This window comes from Phyllostomus discolor, chromosome 5 (assembly GCF_004126475.2).
Source record: "Phyllostomus discolor isolate MPI-MPIP mPhyDis1 chromosome 5, mPhyDis1.pri.v3, whole genome shotgun sequence".
In the NCBI taxonomy this organism is placed as follows: domain Eukaryota; kingdom Metazoa; phylum Chordata; class Mammalia; order Chiroptera; family Phyllostomidae; genus Phyllostomus; species Phyllostomus discolor.
In genome coordinates this window covers 28,506,830-28,519,211 of record NC_040907.2, presented here as the reverse complement: position 1 = coordinate 28,519,211, position 12,382 = coordinate 28,506,830, and the positions used below count along the sequence as shown (strand labels likewise).

The 12,382-nt window shown below is 36.5% G+C and overlaps 1 protein-coding gene across 2 annotated transcripts in view; it reads left to right on the top strand.

The window, feature by feature from the left end:
* Positions 1 to 12,382, top strand: part of FOXJ3 (forkhead box J3) — a 102,514-nt gene that overhangs the window by 53,495 nt on the left and 36,637 nt on the right. For both annotated transcript variants that reach the window (XM_028511524.1, XM_028511522.2), the window contains exon 5: positions 4,547 to 4,630. In XM_028511524.1, coding sequence (XP_028367325.1) covers positions 4,547 to 4,630 — 84 coding nt within the window. The remainder of the gene's footprint in view (positions 1 to 4,546; positions 4,631 to 12,382) is intronic.

Below are 12,382 nucleotides of genomic sequence, written 5' to 3'. Positions count from 1 at the left end.
AAGGATAAATAAGGTAAATTCGTTGAGAAAGTGAATTTTGAGCAAAGGCATGAAAGGTGGTGAGATTTAACCATGCAGGTATCTCTCTCTCTTTTTTTTTTTTTTTGTCTCTCTCACCACCCTTCAGACTGAGACGTTTTACTTGTATTCCTAGTACTAGCACTGGACTAGCACATGGTCAGCCCTTGCTGAACTGTCATTAAGAGGAGGGTTGTTACCTTTCTGGTATCTGCTCAAAGTTTGAGACTGTTAGCCAGTTTGGATAATGCAGCATGTGTCATTTCCCTGTTGGGTTAGATAGTGTTTAGGTTATGTCCAGGTATAGCTTGTCCTTGCATTTTATTTTTAATAGTAAGCTTCACTAAAATTGTTTTAGCTATTGTTATTTTTTATTTGCCTTACACAATAGGAATTCAGCAAATGTTAAATGAAAGGATAAATCTTTAGGATTACCCAATGACCCAAATTATTTATATTTTATAGATTATACCTCTTCAATAATTAAATAAAAGCTGGGCTAGATTTTAAATTTTTGACCCTTAAAATTTAGTGTTTTTCCAAATATTTGTGTGCTTGCTCTTTGGTAGAAATTGTAGGAGGTGAGACAGAATAAGATTAATACAAAACAATATGTGGTCAAATTTTGGAGGATGGAATATTTCATGTGTATTTTATTTAATTCTCATATACTGTCAGGGTCCATTGGACCCAATTTAGTTTTTCACTGTCAATTTTGAGCAGTTCTGATATGTAAAGATAATTATTTTATTATGATTCATTCTTAGAATCCTTTCAAAGAACAAATAGAAAATTTACTTTAAAAACTAGAATACTTGTAAGACTTATTCTATTGTGCAATTACCATATGTGATTCTTTTATAAATCTTACATACAGTGTCATTTTACTGATTTCATTTTTCCTAAACTTTGAAATGAATCGTATCATCTTAAGAATTATTTCATCAGTGCTCATCAATATTTTCTCCATCATGCCCAAATACTGAAATAACAGGAATAGAAAGGAATGATTGACCTAGAAGGATGATGCAGCAGTGAAATCATCACTATTATCTTTCAGTCTTCTATTTATTTATTCATTCATTCATTCATTCATTCATTATTTATTTATTTATTTTTAGAGAGAGAGAGGAAGGGAGGAAGAGAGAGAGGGAGAGAAACATCAGTGTGTCGTTGCCTCTCACACCCCCCACTGCTGGGGACCTGGCTTGCAACCCAGGCGTGTACCCTGATTGGGAATCGAACTGGCAACCCTTTGGTTTGCAGGCTGGCATTCAGTCCACTGAGCCGCACCAGCCAGGGCTGGTTTTCTTTTTTTTTAATTGTATTTTTTCATTACTATTTATTCCCCCATGCCCTCTTCCACCTCCACCCACCTGCCTCCCTCACATAATCACCACACTGTCATCCGTGAGTTCTTTCTCTTTTTTGCTGTATCCCTCCATCCTCCAACTATCCCCACCCTGCCATCCCCTCCCTCTCCCCTCCATGAAGCTGTCCTCCTGTCTATGAGTCTGTCTATAATTTTGCTTGGTAGTACAGTTTTTTCATTAGATTCCACATAATCAGTTTTCTTTTCGTGTTGCCCAAAATATTACATCTTTCAAGAAGGCATAACAAGACTATATAGATGCTATGTTAAGTCTTTTTTCTTTTAGCTTTCATTGGACATAGTTGAGAGTTTACTTTTTTCCCCTGCTCATAATGATAAAGAAATGAAAATTGACAGGAAAATTGTATACTGTTTTCAGTAGAATCAGGAGATGAACATAAAGATAGACAGTAGCACTCTAGACTCTAATTATAATGGTTAAATTGAGTCAGTGATATCCTACATTAATTTTCCCAAACCACAGTAATATTGAGTTAATGATCTCTTTCTAAGGAAAAAAAAATGTTCTACTTTCATCAATTTAGTCATTTAGCAAGGTCTTCATCGTGTAGTATTACATGACTAGAGTCATCATGTTTTCATCTTTTATGATGTTTGAGCACTATAAATCACTTGAAATGATTCATAAGTAGACAAATCTTGAAGTCTGATGTATATAGAGAAGTGCTTGCAAGGAAATAGATGCTATAAGAAATGAAAAAATTAATTGGATTCATCATTCTGTTTGGTGTTTATAAACCAGATATGAAAATATTTTTTTGCAATTATGTACCAGAGGTGGTCATCTTTCAACAAAATTCTGAGACATCAAAAATTTCAAAAGTATTGCATTTTGAACATGTAAGTACAAGAAACAGAAATAATAAAATGCTAAAATCTAGTAAATATGTATTTGAAATCTGGAATCACTATTGCCTTTTGATAGTAATATATAAGAAAAAGAACCAGAAGTAATAATAGAATAGAACATTTTAGAAATTGTAAACCAAGAATCAATATTTACAGATAGATATTTTAGTTTTGTGCATGACAGTTGAAAATTAGTTCTACTCCAAAGATCTTGACCATTTTAGTATATTTACCTTCAAAACCAGGAAAATTTGAATATACTAAATATAATATATATTATATCTAAGATACAAAAAATTTGAGTTTGCTATCATTTTTACATACAGTGGTTTGTAAACTATTGTCAGTTGAGTTTTGATAATTTTCTTTATGTTTTATTTTCAACTTTTATAAAAACCAAATATAAAACTTTTTCCTATTTAATTTTGAAACTGATAGCTGAACTATGCAAGATCATTGTTTTCACTTTTAGTGCTAGATTGCTCTAGCATCTATATTTTGCCTTGTTCTTGACAAGTTTGCATCCAGCTGGTAGACTCATCAGCTGACATTCAGTGACTACTTTGAAAAGATAATGTGGAAGAAGGCCCCAGTAGTGGGTGAGTGGAAGTTCAGATGCCTGAAAAGACTAAGATCTGGGAAGGCCTGGGATCATATTCTATTCTTTCAACAACTTTTTTTTCTTACTTCAGCAAATGTTTATTGAGTACTTGTTTTGTGTCTGACATTGTGCCTGTCACAGTAATATAGAAAATAAGTTTTCTACCCTTAAGGAAGTCATAGCCTAGAAGAGATACAGACCTTTAAGTAATGTGGAGTGCAATCCATGGTCTAAATATATAGAAAGTATTGAGATCTTGCAGAAGGGAGGGAGTGATGAATTCTTTTAGATAATATCTGAGCTAGATTTTGAAGGTGGAATATGAGTTTGTCAGAGTGCATATTATAGGTAGTGGATCATAGGGTGGATATTACAGGCGATGAGATCAGCATGTAGAAGAGACACAGATGTATAAAAGAACATGGTATGTTGAAGGAACAATGAGCAAATAATTCACATTAGGCACAGAGTGTGAGGATTGGTAGATGAGAGCTCATGGACAAATATTGCCTGAAAAAGTAGCCTAGGAAGATTAATGAAAGTAATGAGGCAAAGACTAAACTTTAATACTGTTACTGAGATTATTGTATAACCGGGCCATGCATTGTATTTCTATTTCTGAAATGCTTATCTTCCTTCCTCCTTTCTTTCCTTCTTTACTCTCTCTTTCCTGTCTTACCCTCCCTTCCTTTCTTACCTTCCTGCACATATGTGTGCATGCATGTATGTGTAGACAATAACTGAGGAAGAAAGGAACTAAGGCCTTGATTCAGGTCTTGGCTCTCATATCCTTGGATGAGCAAACCACTTTATCTCTGAGCTTTGGTCTTCTTATCTGTATAATGAAACTTTATGTATAACAAACTTTATGATCTATGCTTTTCAAAATATTTTTTCAAGCAGTCACAATTTCTGAGTGCCTGGAACACAGTAGGTGCTCATATGTATTTTTGAATGAGTGGTTTGAGAACTTATATCAAGAAGTAAGATTTCTTGGCTGGTGTGGCTCAGTGGATTGAGTGCCTGCCTGCGAACTAAAGGGTCACTGGCCACCATTCCCAGTCAGGGCTCATGCCTAGGTGTCAGGCCAGGTCCCCAGTAGAGGGTGTGCAAGAAGCAACCACACATTGATGTTTCTCTCCCTCCCTTCCCCTCTCTCTAAAAATAAATAAATAAAATCTTTTTTATAAGTAAGATTTATGTGCAGACCATTGCTTCCCAGGATGCACTTATTCATAAAGTGTGTTCAAACAGTTTGTCTTTATAAATTGTTTCACTTACCATTTGGATTTATGAGGTCTCAGGGTGCAGAAATCACAGTAACTTTATACATAAAATTCTGTTAGTCTTGAATGTCATATGCTGTTGTAATGATATGTGTTCAATTAAAAGTTAGCATATATTTTAAAATGTGTTCAGTTGATCATTTCTCTTTTTGTCTGTGGTAGAAATTCTTGAACTTGGCTTCCTTAGTTTGTGATTTTTTTTTTGTCTTTAACAATCTCATTATAAGTGGATTTTCTCATATGAACTTCTTTTCTCAGTTCAAAACTAGTTTTCTCTCATGTTACATTTGTTGTATCTACAAAATGTTTGCTTCTGAAGCAGAGGATTATAACAGTCCATCTTAATGTTACAGAGTTGCTGTGGTATACTGTTAAAATAATTTATTTCTTTACCTTTAGGGATCTTACTGGGCAATAGACACCAATCCGAAGGAAGATGTGCTGCCTACACGGCCAAAGAAGAGAGCACGATCTGTTGAACGGGTAAAAAAGCTTTATTTAGTCTGTGACAGTGTTAGTATGTCAGAAATACAGATTTTAAAAGTTCATTTCCAGTAGAGTGAGTATAACCATGATGAAGGCCGTGTATTAATTTGTATAGCATTATCTGTTTTTTTCGGAGCATTTTCATATTTGTTATTTTATTTGATCTTAACATCTCTGAATGAGGTGGGATTTTTAGGAATTAATGAAAAGGTGTGGGTTTTTTGTTTGTTTTTGATTTTTCTGTAGTTTGGGCACAGCTATTGTCTGACACTTGAATCCAGGTTTCTTAAATTTTAATTTTGAACTTTCTTCTGGCATCTACAACATTGAAGACTGGTTTTAGTTAACAAAACTATTCCCTTTCACTGCTTATACTCTAATTACATTGAATTTTCCTGACTGTCTTTAAAATGCCTTTTCTGCTTCCAACCATGTAATAATTATTTTATACACAAAATCTCTTAAGTGTGTGTAAGATAACTCTTACTTGGTTAAAAATTAATTTGCAAGAATGAAGGAGATAAAGGAGCTCTAGTTGGTATCCTAAATTGTTTATTGTGACAAGTTTAGTCAGCACTTAAGCTGTCACTAAGCATTAACTTTACCTTTCAGCTTTCTCATTGTACATTTCCAGCATCTCAGCTCACACCACACACACACACACACACACACACACACCACACCCACATTCTAACCTACTATTCCATTTTAAATGTTAACTATGTCGTGTAGCTTTTCCTCATTTATTCATTTGCATTCTTGCATAATTTTTATCATATTTTTAATAGGCTTTCTCACAATTTGTAGAAATCTCTTAAGTGTGTGTGCTGTGATCCCATTATGTTTCTTTCATATCTTGGTTGTCATAAAAAATGTTGCACTGAACATATGGATGTGTATGTTGTTTCTATTTAAAGTTTTGGGTTTCTTTGGATAAATACCCAGAAGTGGAATTGCTGGGTATTTCTTTGTCTCTGGCTGGAGCTTTTGTTTTAAAGTCTATTTTTTTTTCTGGGGTGAATATTGCTCCCCTAGTTTTTTTTTTAATTAATTTTTTTAGAGAGGGAAGGGAGGGAGAAAGAGAGAAATATCAATGTGCAGTTGCTGGGGGCCATGGCCTGCAACCCAGGCATGTACCCTGACTGGGAATCGAACCTGCGACACTTTGGTTTGCAGCCCGCGCTCAATCCACTGAGCTATGCCAGCCAGGAAGTTGTTTTTTTTTTTTTTTTTTTTTTAAATGAAATAACTTTTCTATCCCTTTTTTTCAGTCTGTGTGCATCTTTTGATCTGAGGTGAGTCTCTTGTAGACAATATATGTAAGGGTCTTGTTTTGTTATCCATTTAGCACCATAGATTTTTTTATTGGAGCATTTAACCCATTTGAATTTAAAGTAATTGCTGATAGATATATATTTATTGCCATTTTATTCATATTTTTATTTTTTCCTTCTTAAAAAATCCCTTTAATATTTCTTGTACTAGTTTGGTGGTGGTGAACTCCTTTGGCTTTTTCTAATCTGGGAAACTCTTTATCTGACCTTTGATGCTAAATGATCATATCATTTACTAAATACTTTCTTGGTAGAGTGATCTTGGTTGTAGGTTCTTGCTTTTCATCACTTTGAATGTTGCTTGTTAGTCCCTTCTAGCCTGCAAAGTTTCTCTTGAAATATTAGCTGGCAGTCTAATGGGAGCCCCCTTGTAAGTGACTGACTGCTTTTCTCCTATTGCTTTTAAGATTCTTTCTTTGTCTTTAGCATTGTAATTATGATGTGACATGATGTGGGCCACTTTGAGTTTATCTTGTTTAGGATTCTCTTCACTTTCTGGACTTGTATGTCTATTTCCTTCACCAGGTTAGGCACATTTTATGTCATTATTTTTTCAAATAGGTTTTTGATTCCTTGCTCTGTCTCTTCTCTTTCTATCACCCTCATGCTACAAATGCTTGTTCACTTGAAGTTGTCCCAGAGGCTCCTTACACTATCCTCATTTTATTGATTCTTTTTTCTTTCTGTTGTTCAGATTAGGTGTTTTTCAGCTTTTTAATCTTGCGAATTGCTGATTTTATCCTCTCTTTCCTCTACTCTACTGTTAATTCTTTGTAATGAATTCTCATTTCAGTTATTTTATTCTTTATTTCTGACTGGTTCTTTTTGCTTTTTATCTCCATTTTATGTTTCCTATCTCTTTGTTGAATTTTATGCTAAGTTCATCAACTATTCCTATAAGTTTATTGAGCATCCTTATAACCAGTGTTTTGAACTCTGAATCTGGTAGATTGTCTCCATTTTATTTATTTCTTTTTTCTGGAGTTTTGTTGTGTTCTTTCATTTGGAATATGTTTCTTTGTCTCCTCATTTTGGCTGTCTCCCTATGTTTGTTTCTATCTATTAGGTAGAGCTACTGTATCTCCCAGTCCTGGCAGAGTGGCCTTATGTATTAGGTGTCCTGTAGGGCCCAGTGGCATAGCCTCCCCTGTCACCTAGCTAGGCGTGCCAGGTGTGCCCCCCGTGTGGGCTTTGTGTACTCTCCTGTTGGAGTTGAGCCTTGATTGCTGTTACCATGTCATGGGAGGCATTTATCCTCAGGCTGATCTGCAAGTACTAGCCTTATCTACAGCAGAAGAGCTGCTATGCAGGGGCCAAGACCATAGGGCATGATTTGCTTTGAATGGGCTCTGATGTCAGATGAGTGTGCCTCTTGAGTGTGTTGCTGGTGAAGATGATTGGATGGTGCTCTGGTGTGGCCTGAAGTTGTCCACCAGGCATGCTGGCTTTGGGGCCTCCTGGCAGGTGTGGGCCAAGATCAGCTGACTCTTTGCTGTGTCCAGGGCCATCCTGCATGACCTGCAGAGCAATCTGTAGATGACTACTGCTTGTTGTGGGCTTGGAGGTGCTAAGGAGAAGCCAAGCTGCAAACTAAGGCTGGCTACAGCTAGTGCTGGGCCTGGGACCACTTAGCAAGAGGTATGGGGCATGCTGTGGCAACATGCTTCTTCTTTAGGGTTTGAGAGATTTTAGGAAAACTGAGAGCATGAGCCAAGACAGACCATTCGTATGAATAAGCTACTGGAAAGGGTTTGGGTATGTCCTTAGCATCACTGTGGTGGCACACAGTGTTGGCCAGGTTGATGGAGACTCAGATATGATGCTCACCTGCTGACTCTTATGTGGGGATGCTCATCAAAGGAACAGTGGGCTCTGCCAGCTTTTTTATCTGGAGGGAAGCTGTCCCTCTAGCTGTTGCCCTAATGCTGAATAATTCAGTTCCTCTCTATATGTCCATGGTGCCTTTTGAGCTCTGCTGCCCCAGCTCTGGAGCTCAGAGTAAATGAGTTTGAGTAAGTTCATGTGTGGGCCCTTTAAAAGGAATGCCTGGCACTCTAGAAGTCCTCCATTTCACTGAGCCATAATTTGAGCTGGTTTTCCCAGCCAGAAATTATAGGGACTTCTTGGCCCTGGAACCCTTGGTGGAGGGACCTGGTGTGGAGCTGGAGCCCGTTATTCCTCAGGGAGGAACTCTGTAGCCACATGTGAGTGTGGGACCATCCTGTTTGGCTTCTCCTACCCGTCTTGATGTGGTTGCTGCTTCATGTCTTTAGCTGTGAGACTTCTGTTCAGCTAGAGTTCAGGCAGTTCTAAAGGATGGTGGTTCTGTAGTTTAATTATAATTTTGATGTGGTTGTGAGAGGATGTGAGTACTACATTTACCTACTCCTCCATCTTGACCAGAATCTTAACCTTTTGCATTCTGCTTTTTAATTTGGCCTTGTCTGTTCAGTTCAACCAAAGGATATGTTGCTTTTTTATTAATGAAAAGTGCCCTATCCACTGGAAGCTACTTAGGGTAGAAAAAAGCAAAATTAGCTCAATATTTTTTTTTCTTTTAAGACTGGCAAGCACTTATACTATTTCAAGGGAACTGATGTCAAAGAATAGAAGAAAGGGAACTTGGGTCATAGGCAGTTCTTTGTTAAAGAACTGCTTTGAGAGAATGAGTGCTCATTGTTCATTCTGTGATTGCCTCTCCCTTTTAAAAAAAACTTAAAACTTGTGTCTTGGTTATTTTGTAATGTTATTCATTGCTCACGGGAACCTGTTCTGCTAAAGTGATTCTAAAGTGTGTGAGGACCTTTCAGGAGATCCACAGGGTGAAAACTTTGTTCATAGTAATACCAAAATGTTCCATGACTTTTTAAATTATTTTCCAGAGGTTATGTGACCTGTGATTTTATTATAGCTCAAATATAGAGGTGGATATGAGAATCTAATAGTTTCCTATTAAGCCAAATATTAAAGCAACTTTTAAAAACTATAAAACAATCCCATTCTTCCAAGTTTTTTTTGCTTTAGAGACTATTTTTTCATACAAAACAATGTTTAATATGCCATGCATTTGTTATTGTTGATTTTAAGTAAATTAATAAAAAATTTTCAGTTTTAAGTTCTAATAGGTAAATATCAATAGGTACAACTCACATAAACAAAAGCTCTTTGGGATCCTTAATTATTTTTAATAGTATAAAAGAGTCTTGCAACCAAAAAGTTTGAGAATTATTGTGTTAAAAGTTTGAGAACTGTTGTGTTAAAGGAAGATTTCGTGTCTATCCCGGGAGACATTTTTTCTAAGAAGGGAAAAGATAACTGTAGTGATTTGAGTTCCCCCAGAAGTAGACAAGGATTGAGCACAGGTAGTTTGAGGGGTGATCCTAGGGAAGTGGGGCAGTTATCAAGTCAATTACCACTGTAAGCATTTGGAGCTCACTGGGAGTCAGAAATGTTTGGGAGCTCTGGGGCATTTAGAACTGCGGGCAACAAGCTGGTACATTTATCTATCAACTCTTCCCCCCTCGAATGAGCCATGCTGCTAGGGACATGAGATTTTCTGCACTTCTGGCATGCCCTGCACAGAGCCAAAGCATCTTCCCCAGCTAGAAAAAACCTTCAGGCAGAGAGTTGCAGGTGTTTGTGGTAAGCATCCTTCAGAGTGTAGAAATGAACTCGGAGGGAATGTGGTTGTGTTCTGACACTGTTTGCTATAAGCCTTGCGTTTTCTGTTGGTGGAGTGTGTGGGGGTGTGTTTCCAGATCTGTGTGTATCCTTGCTTTTGATTTTTTCACAGCCTCCTGCATTTCCATAGCCTTTGACTTAGTTCTTAAATTGGGTGCTATCCCTACGCTGAATACTAGAAATCTTTAAAAAAAAAACAAAAAACCCTCCTGTCTTTTCAAGATGTGCATAGGTATAGTGTTCTTCTTAAATTAGTAGACTAAAGGTGCATCACGTGGAGTGTTTTGTTTCTTGCAATTCAAAGACTGTTCCTGGTCACTGCTTAGTGTTTGCCTAAGTTCCTCATTCAGGTTTTAAAATACAAGTAAAATGTATTACTTTTAAGGAAGTAATTGAAAAGGCTGTATGTAACTTGCTTATGGGCTGCAAAGTCACATATTTACTGTGTTTCTGTTGTATGCTTAGCACAGGTAAAGTGCTCTGAAAGAATTAGAAATAGGAAACAATGCCCCCGCTAGAAATGTAAAATATCTTAACAGTGGTGAGGATTGGGGGAAAGCCAGTGGCAGAAAAAGGAAGTTCTAAAACAACAACAACAACAATAACAAACACAATGACAGCCCTTTAGATTGTATTATATTTTACCCGCATTTAATGATCTGAAGTTTCTGTCATGGTTTAAGAACGTAGTAAGATTTTGACCAAAACCAAGTCATGTTACAGAGTCATGAGGTGTCACTCTAAGTACAAGATACAGGGGAAATAACGAATAGCCTGGAAGTTAAGAGACCTAATTTTAAAGTTATATGTTATAACTTAGATGTTTAATTTTTCTGGCCATAGTTTTATTATTTGGCCATAGTTTCTATACATATAAATATAAGTAGATCATCAACTGTATAGTCCTGGGAGAGAATCTCCCTTCTGAAACCTGACCAGTGTAAAGGCCCTGAGATAGAAACATACTTGGCAGGAAGAACAACAAGAGGCCACTGTGGATAGACTGGTGTATGTGAGGAGGGAAGATTAGTAGGACTTGACATTAGAGAAGTAAGTGGTAGGGGCAGGAAGAAAGTGTTTTGGGCTTTTTGTATGCTTTTGTAATGACTTGGGTTTTATTCTGACAGAGGTGGAAAGCCATTGGAGGAATATAAGCAAAGTGTGACCTAATGTTACTTACATTTTAATAGGATCACTCTAGCTGCTGTGTGGGGTATAAGCTGTAAAAGGGTAGAAGCAGGCAGATCAAGAGGAAATTGCTGATAGTTCTGCCTAACTCCTCTAATACATTGTGTGGAAATTATTTGAGGGAGTAAAGGCCAGATAGTTGTGTATAAACTCACTGTTCTAAATATATTGGCCTCTGCAAAAAACACATAATTTGCAGTTTTCCAGCTTTTATTGGCACAAAAATGAGGGAATACACATTAATTTTTCTTTTAATAAGAGCTAAATCATGTGTTATAGTTCAAAGATGATTAAAAATTTAATCAGGAAGATACCTGGAGGATGGATGGTAAATAGAGGGCAGTCTTTCAGACAGGATACTGTCCATCTTGCTACATATTTGAGATTGTTGTCTTTGTGCTGTTTGTGTTTCAGTTTCTTCCATTGTTACACAGAGTGTTCTTGTAGATTAAGTGATGCCCCACTGTGTGTGTTCCTTCTCTGAGCCTGAGCCAGAGTGAGGGTTAAATATGTAAGTGAGCAAAGGAAGGAGTGCAATCTACATTCCTACTCTTAGAACTGAAAAAGCATTTATTTCAATTTGGCAAACATGTACTGAGTATATGTTATGTGGGAGGCACTACATGTTCTCAGAAGAGATATATGTAAATAGAATTTTCTGGAAATTCTAAAGTTGGAGGAAACCTATTTAATGAAGAGATATAGACCAGAAAGTATTTCATGAAGGATCACTTTTAATGAATGGGTAGGATTTAGTTGTTTGTTTTTATAATACTTGAGAGATAGTCTGTATACAGTTAATTGAGTATTTAAAGTTTATAATTTGAGGAGTTTTGACATGTGAAATTATCACCAGTGTCAAATGAAGATTTCTGTCACTCCCCAAAGTTTTCTCATGCCCCTTTGTAATTCATGCCTCTTTCTGTTCTCATCTTCTGGCAACCCTGTTTTGGGGAGAATAACATCTTAACAATATTGATTATTCCAAGTCATTAAAATATACTGTCTCCTTATTCATTAGGTCCTTAATTCCTCTCAGGAATGTTTTAGTTTTCAGTGTAGAGGACTTGGATATTTCTAGTTAGACTTAATCCTGAATATTTTGTTTTTGGATGCTATGAACACATTTTAAAATCTATTTTCCAATTGCTTGCTGCTAGTATATAAAAATGTAATTACTTTTTGTATTTGCTAATCTTGTTCTAGTAGTTGTTTTGAAGACGCCTTGGGATTGTCTATATAAGCTATTATTTCATCTGCAAATAGACAGTTTTCTTATTCCTCCCCTTCCATCTCCCCATGTCTCCCCACGTTACTGCAGTGACTTGAATCTCCAGTACAGTGTTGAATAGGAGTGGTGTAGTGTAGGCATCCTTGCCTTTTTCATTCTTAAGGGGAAAACATTCAATCTTTCATCCGTAAGTATGACATAAGCTGTAGGGCTTCTGTAGATGCCCTTTTTCTGATTGAGGACATTCTTTAGTAAACCTAGTTTGAGGTTATGCCTAAAAAGCCAATAGATAAATTAGAATACTAAAATATATCT